The 14,006-nt window shown below is 42.2% G+C and overlaps 1 protein-coding gene across 2 annotated transcripts in view; it reads right to left on the bottom strand.

The window, feature by feature from the left end:
- The window catches only part of AGGF1 (angiogenic factor with G-patch and FHA domains 1), a 40,669-nt gene extending 28,260 nt beyond the window's left edge, over positions 1-12,409 (bottom strand). For both annotated transcript variants that reach the window (XM_060235850.1, XM_060235849.1), the window contains exons 1-5: positions 11,952-12,409; positions 10,513-10,615; positions 7,392-7,588; positions 5,745-5,891; positions 3,985-4,173 (exon numbers count right to left, since the gene is read on the bottom strand). In XM_060235850.1, coding sequence (XP_060091833.1) covers positions 3,985-4,173; positions 5,745-5,891; positions 7,392-7,588; positions 10,513-10,615; positions 11,952-12,107 — 792 coding nt within the window. In that variant the 5' untranslated portion in view covers positions 12,108-12,409. The remainder of the gene's footprint in view (positions 1-3,984; positions 4,174-5,744; positions 5,892-7,391; positions 7,589-10,512; positions 10,616-11,951) is intronic.
- Positions 12,410-14,006: the final 1,597 nt, after the last annotated feature.

Below are 14,006 nucleotides of genomic sequence, written 5' to 3'. Positions count from 1 at the left end.
TTATTTCTCCCAAAATGGCGGTTGCAACTTTTGCTTCACTTTAAAAAAAATTTCTTTTTTCCCTTTTACCAGTTCAAGTCTTCTTATCTACTATCCAACAGTAGTAATTTTTTAATTGCCAAATCTGTTAACTCCACCAATTTTTAATGTCCCAGTCACTTTAAAAACGATGTTAAAACTTAGTCCTCCCAACAACAATGGCCACCGATGTTTCTCTCTGGTATTATAATCCTAGAGTAGGCTGTTTACTTCGCTGACTTCCTTCTTCTTCCTCCAATACTTCCTGCTTTTCTTGCCTTCAAATCTTATTTCACTGGTAGAGACGTATTTCCTATGTTGACTGTGAACGCTGCAGATCTGTAACGATGAAGCTACCTCCTCAACCACAGATAGACTAAACAATAAATTCCTTTCTTTTTTTAACACTGTCTTTTAAGTTTACAAAGTTCAAATATAGCCCCTTATCTTCTTCTCCTTTCAGGCTTTCAGTATTTCCAACTCCCACCTTTTACTTTTGTTTTGTTTAACTTTAAGAAGTCCCGGAATGAAGAGATAGCAATAAGTACCTTTTTTTCCGTAGTTTATCCAAATCAACACCAGTCCTTTGTAGATTAGATGTTTAAAATTGTAAAAGAAGGTTTGGATCCTGTCGAGCTTATGCCAAATTGATGACTCTGGAAACTTCTGCAGACGATGAATATGCAACTTCTCTCTGGAGATCCCTCAAAGCCTCAAAGGAGCCCCCCCCCCCCGGGGACTCACTTTCAGCCAAGGTAAATCTCCTCAAAGTATCTGTGCATATCTTAGACAATTCTCTAGCTGAAAAATGTAGGCAGAAGGCATTAATTTGCCTTTTACTACCCTGAACAGAAGTGCCAGCCTGCCCCCGTTAGGGAAAGCAACTCAGCTCACCATTTTCCAACCCCGGAAGTCCGATCATCAGTTACTGGCCCGCCGGCTCGCCGACACGGGGATTGGCCTTACAGTGGCTTTCCTCCTTCCTCGAAGGACGGGGACAGAGGGTGGCCATTGGGGGGGAACGGTCCCGGAGGCACCCACTAGTATGTGGGGTCCCACAAGGGGCAGTTCTCTCCCCGATGTTGTTTAACATCTATATGCGCCCCCTTGCCCAGATTGCCCGGAGGTTTGGACTTGGGTGCCTTCAATATGCTGATGACACCCAACTCTACCTGCTAATGGATGGCCGGCCTGGCTCCGTCCCAGAAAGCCTGGACCTAGCATTGCAAGCCGTGGCAGGCTGGCTCAGACTGAGTGGGCTGAAGTTGAATCCAATGAAGACAGAGGTCCTGTGCTTGGGTCGCGGTGCCCTGGGAAGGGAAATCCCCTTGCCAGTCCTTGATGGTGTGCAGCTTAAAGCGGCACACAAGGTCAAGAGCCTGGGGGTTCTTCTGGAGCCTTCATTATCAATGGAGGCACAGATAGCGGCCGCTGCCAAGTCCGCGTTCTTTCATCTTCGTCGGGCGAAGCAGTTGGCCCCCTTCCTAGAGCGCCGCGACCTAGCAACAGTGATCCATGCTACGGTCACCTCGAGACTGGACTACTGCAACGCCCTCTACATGGGGCTGCCCTTGTGCCGAATTCGGCGGCTGCAGCTGGTGCAGAACGCGGCGGCTAGGCTGTTGCTGGGGCTCCCAAGGTGGGAGCACATACAGCCGGGGCTGCGTGGACTGCACTGGTTGCCAGTGGCATACCGAGTTCGCTACAAGGTGCTGGTTATTACCTTTAAAGCCCTATATGGCCGAGGACCTACCTACCTAAGGGACCGTCTCTCCCCATATGAGCCCCAGAGGGCACTGAGGTCATCTGGGAAAAACCAGCTGAATATCCCTGGGCCAAGGGAGGCCAGACTGAAAGCCACCCGGGACCGGGCCTTCTCTATTACTGCTCCACTACTGTGGAACCAACTCCCTGAGGAGGTGAGGGCCCTACGATGTTTAGAGGGTTTCCGTAGGGCCTGTAAGACCCACCTTTTCAAGATGGCCTTCAACTAGTGAAAAAAAACTGTGACAAATCTAGATATGCTGCTAGAAATGCTTTTATTCTTGAAACGTTTTTACTTCTGAAATTTATTGAAACCTGTTTATAACGCCATACTGTTATGTTAATTTTAATACTCTGTAATTGTTTTAACCATGTTTTATAAGTATAATTGATGTAATGTGTGTTTTATGTTGTTAGCCGCCCTGAGCCTGCTCCGGCGGGGAGGGCGGGATAGAAATAAAAAATTATTATTATTATTATATTATAACCAATTGTCTCCTTTCCTTGTCTGAAGGAGTAGCAATTAAAGTAACGATTGATCCCACACCCTGTAAGTGGAAGCCCAGAACAGAAATGAGGTTTCTGACCCCAAACTTTCCCTATAAAATAAACAAGATATTTTACTAAATTCCAGAACAAGGATGGCCAAACTGTGGGTCAGGAGCCACAGGTGGCTCTTTAACACATATTGTGTGTGGTTTGAAGCCCCCACTGCCCCATCGACCAGCTTGGAGAAGACATTCCTCCCTTTAAATCACTTTGCGAAGCCAGCCAGCGGTTGGGAGAATGCATTTAAAGTTAAAATTGCTTTCTTTTCACCTCCCCCATCTACTTGCCTGCCTGCTTTCCTTCCTGTCTTGCAGCTCTCAAGTATCTGATATTTATTCTATGTGTCTCTTGTGTTAAGCAAGTCTGGCTACCTCGGTTCCAGAATATAGGAGAGCAAATATGGGGGAAGGGGTGGCTGAACACTATTACGTGTATATATGTGCATACCGACTCATCTTTTCTATCACCATTCCATTGATTTTTGCTTGTCTAGCAGTCATAAAACTTTTGTTATTGCAGTGAGAAAACTGCAAAGGCACAAGATGCAAAAATGCACTCTTGATAAAACATCAAGCACCCAAGGAGTGAAGTGGGCATTCTTAGTATGCTGAACACACAAAGCCAGCAAGGCAAAACTACCAACGAACATACAACAAACTAGTTTTGCTAATTCACAATATCCATAACGACTGAATATAAATCAAACTTGGACTGTTTTTCTATACAGATGTTCTCAATCAGCATCTGTACCACAGTCTACCTAGTCTTGTTCCAAGGAAGGTAAGTCCCAACTTTTTTCAGTTCCCATTCAGTTCACTGATAATTACATTCAAACCATTGTCTAATGCAGGACAAAGAACTCATATAACTTAAGACAGAAACATGCAGAGAGCAAAAATAATGGCAAAGTGGCTGCTGCAGCAGTTATTCTGGATTTAAAAAAAAAAATGAAATGAGATACCAGCTCCAGACAAAGCAAAACAAAACCCCAAGTCAGACTCAGGCTGGCAAAAAAAATTCTCCCAAGTATCAGCATACAGCAAAACCCACATAAATGTGTGTGCATAATTATATACACCTCACACATACTGCCAAGCCAACTAGCTCTAAGATGCAGCAGACCTTAATGCCTTTGAGAAAAAGGAAAAGAAAATGCTTGCTGACCACAATGTGCCTTGAGACACCACAATATAAGCTACAAAGTATCCTTTATAGTTTTATTCAGATTTTTCTGAAATCAGTTGTGCTAACAACTACTCTTATGTAATTATTTTAAAACTTTCTTGTTTTAGTGGTTTAAAATAGTTCCTTAATTTCCAACCTAACATTTATTAATGGCCAATTTATGACTATTCTTGCATTCACAGTATTTCCCTATCTACCATCCTCCCATTCCCCTTTACTACAACACCTACCTCACCCAATATATATATCTAAATAGCACAATTCTGTTGTCTTACACAGGTTATTGTGTTAAAACAGGGTGACTGAATAAATATCTGCACCTTCACTGTCAGTGTTTAAAAACGGTTTATAGTACGTAAAATTTTCCTCGAAAGGTGGTCTAATACTTACCTGAACTTTAAAAAAGCAGATACTAATTTTTATAAATTCACCACAGACCATATTAAAGAGTGATTTGTTTAAAAATACCTTATGTTCATTTGCCTTAGGCCATTCAGCATCTCTTCTCTTCTTTTTGCTCTTTTTGTCTTTGCTCTGCTGTGTAGCTGAAGTTCCATAAGACTGTAGATCAACACGTGAGTGGAACTGATAGCGGCCACTTTCAACATCACAGTAATAATAAATTCCAGTGGTTGGATCATAATAAAGTTGGGTTTCCTTTTAAAAGAGAATAAACTTGGATTAATGCATAAAATACCACGTTCAAAAAGAAAAGCATGGAAAATTACAGAAAGTCAAGAAAGGCATTTACGTGAGCAACAAACCACAAAAGTTCCAATGAAGATATTTCTAGGACTCAAGATGCAATATACAGGTCAACAAGGCCATATCACACACAAGATTTTTTTTCTTCATCTTCTAATTGACCTACAATATAGCTGCCTTGTCACTTCTGGGAAGAAAAGCAAGCTAGTAGGGCTTCAAATAAAAAAGAAAGAGGCATCAGAGCAATATATACAAACTAAGCAGTGATGTATATGTTAAAAAACACATGCTTCAGTCCTCCAGAATCCGAGTCTTCAAAACTGGGAATTTTAAATGCAAGACAGTAGTCCTTGGCCTTTGAGTACATCCCAGAAGACTCCATAATTGCATTATTATCTATCACCTTATGTCTGAGAAAGATAACTCATTTCTTCTTAAAATCATTCTCCTGTGACAAATCTTAGCAAAATATGGTGGGATAACTTCACTACACATCACTGCAGAGCTGCTGGAACATGTCCAAATACAGCCTCACAGCATCTAGAGCACCAGCTTATGATCATTACACTGTAACTCAATGAGACCTGCAAAATATACTGAATATATATTCAGTGAGATGTGAGAGCCTATGTAAAATGTTTTTGTCTGCTTCCCAAAAGAACGCTTCAAACAAGAAGTTAATTTAGGTAGCAGATGCTATGTTATACTGATGTGTTTACTTTGTTGCACTGATTACCACTTTATCTGTAAGCTTTTATTTTGTTTTACTAATACTGTTAAGATGGTTGAGCATTTTTTTAGATTGAGAAGTTACTAATAAATATTTTAAATACATGAAACAAGCAAGTCACTCTTGTCTTTAAAAAGTTAAATATTGCTGAGTATGCACAATTTTTAGAATTTCAGAGGATCAGACTAAATCAGACATTTGTACAATATATGTGCAATAATAATCAAATATTGTATCTAGTAGACTAACCGCTTACATTATCTATTAATCTAATGAAAGGATTTCATTAATGCAGACAGGTTAACAGAACTGCCATAAATGACTACCATCAGTACGGATCAAGATGGGTAGCTAGGTGAGTCTGTTTGTAGTAACAGAAAAGAGCAAGAACCCACTAGCACCTTGAAGACTAACAAAATTTATGGCAGGGTTATGAGATTTCATGACTTACTGCTCACTTTCTCAGTGAAGAAGTGAACAGTGACTCAAGAAAGCTCATACCCTGCCACAAATTTTGTTAGTCTTTAAGGTGCTACTGGATTCTTGCTGTTTTCTACTACCATCAGCATATTGTACTTATTATCAGGGGTCATTTTGTAGAAAAAATGGTGGTGTAGCTCATCCAGGGATTGTTATGCAGCTGCACCCACTATTCAATGGACAAGGTGGGAAGGAGGAGATGGAACTATCAGAAAGGTTCAGGAGCTGCACTCTTGTGAGCTCCCGCTGAATCCAAGACCTGTTTATTATATAGAAAGCAATGCATTTATAAGTGAACAAATACAGTATTTACCGAGTTATAATAAAATCCAGTGCTGTGGTCATAATATAAGCCAGTGCCTTCATCATATATAAATCCTGTTTGTGAAACAGCAGCTTCTGCCGCAGCCCTCAAGCTTTCTGCTAACGTACCTTCTGATAATAAAGTATCTTCTGATTCCTGATATTAGAAACACAACATGTGAAAATATTTATACAGAACTTTCAGGACATGCATCTTGCAATCTTTATTTTGTTATGAACATATATTAAGCTGCCTTATACTGAATCAGACCCTTGGTCCATCCAAGTCAGCATTGTCTACTCAGACTGGCAGTGGCTCTCCAGGGTCTCAAGCTGAGTTTTTTCATGGCTATTTGCCTGGACCCTTTTTAGTTGGAAATGCTGGGGATTGAACCTGTGACCTGCTGCTTACCAAGCAGATGCTCTGCCACTTAGCAACCATCTCTCCCTGCTCACTGCAATCCAATGAGGTATCCGTGAAATAATCTCATGGGGTATAGCAGCTTAGAAATAGTGATTTGTCAAACTAGTGAGTTTCTGACTGATAGGATCTGATTCCAGGCCAGCTGGTATGGAAGAGGAAGTCCAAAGAACAAAACATTCATGAAGGGACCACTAATTTGCTTGATGGAGAGTAGGTCATGTTGGATAATTGTGTCAGGCAAGATAATCTACAGATCTTAAGTAACAAAGCATTGTTTGTTTAGCATCTAAGAAAGTTCATTTCTGCTTTTATCAGTGATCTGATTTCAGGGCTAAACATTCAAGATCCTGGAAAATATTGGCTTAAAAAGCAGTCAATGCCACCTAAACAAGATTTCCTTCCACATATCCTTTTAGTACTGAAAAAGTCAATCATATGTGAATATAAGATACTGTTTCATGCAAGTTTAATTTGCTAATGTTTTCAAAAGATCTGGGCTCTCTAAAAGACAAACTTCTGAAATTTATGTAATTTTTGTTCTTTCAAACATGCATAGACCCATTGCAGAACCAAGCAATGTAGGTTTTTTTAAATTGTTCTTTGCATTCTTTACATTTGGGTTTGCAATCTACCAAGGATCACTGGGCCCTGACCTGGATAGCTGAAGTTAGCCTAATCTTGTCAGATCTTGGAAACTAAGCAAGGTTGACCTTGGGATTTGGATGGGACACCACAAAAGAATACTGGGTCTTGAAAACCCTATGGGGTTTTCTGTGAGCTGTAACTTGACAAGAAAAAAAAGGAAAGGTAGATACGAATATTTTAATTGGTAAAGCTTTAGAGGCAGGTAATGATCTTTTCCACTAACACAGGCAGCACATCATCAAGAATGCAAGACAACAACAGCCAAAAGGATTTTCAGAAATAATTCAGAAATATCTCTCTTGCATTGGACACCATTTTTTTTTAACATCCTTAGACACACAAGAGAAGATCAGGCTATGAACCAGAAAGACAGAAAGTATCTTAAAGGATCAATAATCCACATGAATTAGCACAGCTGTGTTTGCAGAATAGGGAACCAATCTCACCCCATTCCCCCCTTACTGCAGTCTCCTCAACTGGTTAGTCCACATGGGTCCCTTGACCCCACCAAACAACTATGCTGCCAACAAGTTTGCTGGATACCTCTGTCTCCTTAGAAAAAGGAGAGGATAACACCATTCAACTCACCTGCACATCATGGATTACATTATCCTGCATCCCATGTTCATTGTGTCTTGTGCTGTTAACATCTGAAGGATCACTTAACGGTAACTGCTCTGTACAATTAGAGTTTAAGCCTTCATTATCGCTATTTGACTGTATTGGCATTCCAGATGAATCAGGCTGAGGCTCAGTGCTGTTATAATAACTATAATAGTAATAATCTGTTAAAAGCAAAAAGTTAAATTATCAAAGCAGTTTAAAATCAAATTTCAGGTGGATATTAATATTAAACATTCATTATTTAAACTGTATGAGACGTTTAATAATGTTTGCACTCTTCTTTATATATGCCCCTAACTTTCACTTTTTTGGAAATAATTCAATTACTGTTTATTCAGAGAAAAAACTAAACTCCAACAAACAATTAAATACCACTGCATAATGATTCATATAATGAAGAAACTAAACAGGTGACTATGTCTACCTCTAAAATCACGTAATTAAGGGTCAAAATGTGAAGGAAATATGTCAGAAAAAGCCCTCTACTTTTCATACACATGGACATCGTGATCACCAGTATGGTTGCCAGGGTGCCTGGAGTTTTCACTCGCACACATCTGCTCTAAGAAGTGGACTTTGCCCACGGTTCCTAAGGCTTATGTGGATGCTATAAGCATCAGCTTTGCAGCAGCATTCTACATCTCTGGATGGGTGTTAGCCAGAACTACAGATGAGCTTCCAGCTGCTCCTTGTGTGCCCAGTCTTGGCCGCTGCAGTGGAAGAAGCCACGCCACCATGAACTGTACAGGCAAACAGTTTCCAGCCTGTTTCCATGAACCAAAGGCTAATACCACCAGAATCCATCTTGTTTTCCTGACTCCATATCCAACAGCTGCTTCAACTTCTGCATAAGGCAATCAAGCTTTTCTTAGGGGTGGATCCTGCCAGACCGCCTAAGCCTTTGTCCAACGGAACTAAGGACAAAGACTGGTGTCAAGAAGAACTCTGAAGAAGAGGAAGACCATCTTCAGCCAGAGCCAAGTTCCTTTGTGTAAACCGGGTGTTACCTTAGGTAGCAATTTGGCCATCTATTGTCACCTTTTTAGATAAGTTTGGTAAACTCAAGCACACCTCCACCCAGTAATTTCCCCCATTTTGGAGCCTCACCCTGGTCCATTGCAACCTGAAAGTCCAACCAGATACCCCTGGACCAAGCTTGTTCATTGGTCAGTCATGGGCACCCAATTAGGTGCCACCAATTAACTTGCTATTGGCTACTGCAGAAGTCCAGCCCTGCATAGCCTCCCCTTTTCTGAGATCATGTACCAGCTGACCACCTGTCATCCACCCCTGTACCTCCCATCCCCTAAGGGCTCAAGGTAGTCTATATAACCTGTAACACAGCTCCCCACATGTGTGCATCTAGCAATACCCCAGTTCCGCTGTCTAGATCCATCCCTGATTCTGGCCACAGTTTTGGGTCCATTTCCCCCGTCCTCTATCGTCGCCATTGGAGTCTTCTTGAAGACTACAATAGGTAATTATCACCCTGTTTGTCTACCCATGTGTTGTCTCTATATCTCTCTCTATTTTTCCTAGGACTGTATGTATGTTTCATGAGCACATTGTCTTGTATATATGCCTATATTTTCTAGAATAAATTTTAATTGTTTTACTTAATTAGAGTCCCTAATATTTTTAAGCATTAATTTCTGGACGTGGAATCCTGTATACACAGGTAAAAGATCCTGATTAAGCCAAGTGCCCACCTGACAATTCCCCAACCTCGTTTTGAGGGCATTTTTGCTTACAAATGACAACTGACAAAAGTGAAGGAAATTACAACTGACAAAACCAGGTAAACTAAATGTCTGGAGCATAAGAGAATGCAGACATTCAGCACAACATTATATGTCCAACATGCAATACAGACCAAAACATCCACAAGCTTTGGGCTTCTGTAAAGCTGTGAAACATCAGGGTTGCAGAAAAATATCAAAAGTTGTTGGTTTTTTATTGCTGAAAAATTTGACACATAAGAAAAATTATGTCTGCACATACGCAGATGCCAGCAGAGGGAATCTTTCAGTGGTATTGTGGGTTACTAGAGAAACCCAAACTGGCCCATGTAAACAGGGCTGCAGAAAATGTGGAGATAAGTCTGAGGAAGAAGCAGGAGTGAGGGAGGGATGAGAAGAGGAAAGGACTGCAAGCTGGGATGAAAATAACAAGTGGATAAAGGGAGCAAGAACACAGCAGAAGTATTACACATTTGAACTAACACTTCCCTCATATGTTTGGTAGCAACTAACACAAACACAGCACACAGCCTGAAACAGCCAAGGTTTCTAAAACTGGTATAATCAATGGAATAACTTAACATTTTAAAACATACAGTTTCTTTCCTATGACCTACAACAATCTATAGCAATTGATTTGAGGGAGTCCTCTCATACCATATAGCAATATCAAGGATGCACAGAGATGCATTCTAATCTGAATTAACATTGAGCAGTCTGTTCTCTTCGGAGACCTGCAGAAACCTTAACTAAATATATTTTAGAAATGGATGAGACAAAGCCTTTGCTTTCTGTCAGCACATGCTATCAGAATTTCCAAATTTTTCCTTTTTAAGCATCTTGTTACCTTGAACAAGGACAAAAAGCAAGCTCATATAAATTAAATTTTGGCAATTACATGCCTGACAGAGAAGCAAAGGAGAATTGGTAAAAATTTTATTTAATTAACCACCTAATTTGTATTTGATACAAGTATTAAAGGGGTTTTAGTAGTGCAGAGTCAGTGACATCTAGTGGCTTAAAAAGCTGGAGCAAGATCAGGAAGACTGGGGTTCTTTGACCATTGAGTGACTATGACCTTAGGGCACTCATTGGATGACCACGACCTTAGGGCACTCACTCTTTCAGCCTCAGTTACCTCACAAGTTTGTTGTGAGAGCAGCATGGAGGAAGAGACAGTAACTTTGTGCTCCTTGAATAAAATATAGAATTAAAATAGTAGCATGTAGACTGACACCTAGAATTTTTCCACCTGTCAGTATAGAGGTCTCCTAAGGAGAAAACAAATGCCATAAAAAGGGTTTTGATATTATTTTGTAAATTAGAGTGTTGGATCTATTAACTACCTGTATGCGACCATGCATCACAATCTTCAGTTTGCACTTCTATACTGGATGTTGCCTTCTCAATTCTTTTTCTACCATTGCTCTCCTTACTAAGCACTTCAACCTACAAAACAAGACAATAGTATCTATTACAGCATACAAAGTCCATGAATACTATTACAATTGGATATATAATTTAAAAGATTAGTCTATCTAACCTTGTACATTTTAATCCACCCATGGTTTGCCCTCCCCCCATTTCATTTCACAACAACCCTGTGAGGTACATTTGATTCAATGTGTTAGAGGCAATAATACCAATATAACCAATACACATCCCAGTATTTGTGGGGTTTAATTATTTTATTATTTCCCTCTCTCCATTTTTTAAAAAAGTACTGATTTCTATTTACTCCCTCCCCTTTCAGTGCTGTTGGTGATGCTCACATGCTAATGCTAAAATACTGATCACATTGTTTAATTTTATACTAAGCTCTGTTATTATTTAAATCAATGTGTGCTCCTGTGACAGTCCTGGTCTGGTCACACCCATAATCCAACAGCATAAGGCAACATTATATATTCATAACATGAGGTGCAGCCTTCAGAAAATAAAATATTCAGGGTTTTTAAGGCCTTTCAGCTACAGAAATATAGGCCCCCATGTGACTAGGTACAGGAATGGATGCAAGGCTAGAGACAAATGGATACAGTGGAATAGGTGATACATGGGATAGGGGTTCAGTGAAGAATGCGAATAACAGAATGCTGGTCAGGCTTCACTGAAGTCAAAATTTGCCAACCCTAAAACCTGTGTGCAAGGCCTAGAACATGTCAAACAGAAAACACCTCTCTGAATACAACTCTTTTTCACCATTACCATCATCCTGCACATAGTTAAAATTCATGGTAGAGGTTTCTAGGTATATTTCAACTATAATGGTTCACTTTATAGAAAGCAGATATTAAGAAGGGTGGTAGTAGAAGGTATGGTAAGTGACAAGGTTGAAGTTGAGAGAGGAAGATGCTAAGGGTACACTTGGACACAAAATCTCAGGAAGAGTTCAGAATGACTAGCCAAGTGTGGGATGAAGTGAAAACTTACAGTGACCACCTCAGGGTCCCACCTCGACCTAAGCCAATCAAAATCAACGAGTCTGGATTGGAGTAACTCCATACGGGGTTGCACTCTTAAATCCCCCAAAAAGCAAACTGCGAAACACGGGCTTAGCCTAAGACACTGGCATCACACAAAGAATCCACAGAAAGCATGTATCTAATAGCTAGGTAACATTCAGGAAACGAACAGTGCGGCATTTCCAAGGCAGATGATGACAAAAGCAACGAGTGCTCGTTTGTCATTACACTGCTAAAAATATGAGGCTCTCTAGCAAAAGGGAGCGTCTGGAGCAGCAGCCGGCGTGGCATCGAGCCCTCCTCGCCCTTCAGGGACCCCCTACCTCTCTCCGTAACTTGGCCGCGCTGGTCTGGGCTTTGAGGCGCAGCTTCTTCTCTCGCTCCAAGCGGCTGCGACAGGCCTTCAACTCCGCTTCCAGAGCAGCCACCTTTTCCCGCAGGACCCCCACCTCGGCGTCCGGCTCTGGGGACTCCGCCATGCCTGCCCTGCTTCACTTCTTTCGGCGGGGGGGTGGGGGCTGTGTGGGGATCTCCTCAGAGGCAGGCGTTCAACTCAACCGTCCGACGGCGCGAGACGGAGCCAAGTAACGGCAGCTGCCCAGCGTCCCTGACCCGGCCGCCTTCACAGCCATGGCAGCGCCCGGACCGACACAGCAGAGGCCCTCCCTCCGCTTTCTTTTGTGGTCTCTATCACAGAGCTTGGGAAGCAGCAAAAAGTTTCTCGGGGCGTGAAACAATCAGGACATAACCCTCACGGAAGTGACGCTAAATACGGAAGAGCACAGAGATCGGAGCAAAACGAGACATAGGCCGGAACTTCCGGTAGCAAATATTTAAAAATGCGCTTTGAGGGGAGGCCGTGTTTTAGGCTGTTTAACATATCGGTAAAGTACTCGCCGTCCGTCTAGGTAGCTTAATGCTTTTTGTTAGAACCGATCGGGATTGTATAATACAGTGCTTAGATTTTGAGCTGCCCAGAATTATTCTTCAGGCTAGATTCTGTAATACACATCTGATTTAAGGTTGCTAATTCTGGTTTAGAATTAGAACACAGTAGGAATCCAGTAGCACCTTTAAGACCAATAAAGTTTTATTCAGAATGTAAGCTTTCGTATGCATGCATACTTCATCAGACAATGGAATGGGGTACAGTATAGCTGGTAGGCAGTGGTTTAGAATGCAAAATGTTATAAAGTTAGAATCCAATGGCAAAATAGTGAAATTAACCATTGAAAGAACATTTGGTCTGGATAGTATTTGCATGGGAAACCAATAAAACAGTAACATGTCAGAACCGGAGAATGAGGTAATAAATGTCTGTTAATTACTCTATTGCTAACAAGTCTGGGTTAAAATGAGGACATTTCTTTCTCAGAGGTGTTCCTGTCCACCTTTTTAACATACAAGTATAATTCTAGGTTGCCATTAAAAACAATACATTAAAATATAGTGGAAGATGGGTTTAGGATGTTCTTGGAGATTGACAGCACAATCCAGAGGGGGGGGGGGGGCGGAAAGTCTTTTGGGAGCAGGTGAGCCGCTACGTGGCTGCAGGAAGGGTGTGCGCCGATGTACGACCGGCACCGCCACAGTGGAGGGGAGTTACGTGGGTAGGGGGCCGCCCGAGCGCTGCTCCGCCCGAGGGCAGTGGCGCCTGAGGGCTGTGCCCGAGCGCGGGCGGAAGTGAGGCAGACTGTGGTGTTCAGGCAGAGGAGGGGTGGAGCTGGGGGCGTGGCCAGGCTTAAGCCACTTCCTGAGCAGTTTGGCCCATGACATACCCAGCCTGAGAGGCACAATGTCATGCCTGTAAAAATAGCGGTGCGTACCATAGGCACTCATTGAAACCAAAAACAAAGGTCACTTCTGCTGTTGCGGAAGCTCGCAAACCTCTTAGGGAGCGGCATGATTGCCTCACCAATCCCCTTGCGCCTTGGCCTGGCGAGCCCCTCCTTGGCGCCCAATCGTGGCCCCCCTCTCCTAGAAATACTTCTGCCCTGCCTCGCACAACTCAGTTGTTAGGGACAGGTTCGTGTGGCAGGAGGCTCTGCCGGCGAGCTCCCGGCCATACAGACTTAGAGTGAGGGACAGGCAGGCACGTTGGTGACGGGTTTTGGACCGCGTGGTTGCTTTGACAATCTCTTTGATTTGCGAGGGAGAGAGAGAGGTCTCTCCCCTGGGGCTAACAGCTCTTGTTTCCAGGTCTCCACAGGTTGCGGGCTCATAAGAGAAGCCATGTTGGATCAGGCCAACGGCCCATCCAGTCCAACACTCTGTGTCACACAGTGGCAAAAAATTTTATATATACACACACACTGTGGCTAATAGCCACTGATGGACCTGTGCTCCATATTTTTATCTAAACCCCTCCCGGAGGCTAT

This window comes from Heteronotia binoei, chromosome 4, assembly GCF_032191835.1.
Source record: "Heteronotia binoei isolate CCM8104 ecotype False Entrance Well chromosome 4, APGP_CSIRO_Hbin_v1, whole genome shotgun sequence".
NCBI classification, from domain to species: domain Eukaryota; kingdom Metazoa; phylum Chordata; class Lepidosauria; order Squamata; family Gekkonidae; genus Heteronotia; species Heteronotia binoei.
The sequence above is the reverse complement of the archived record's forward strand: the minus strand, read 5'-3'. Positions and strand labels throughout refer to the sequence as shown.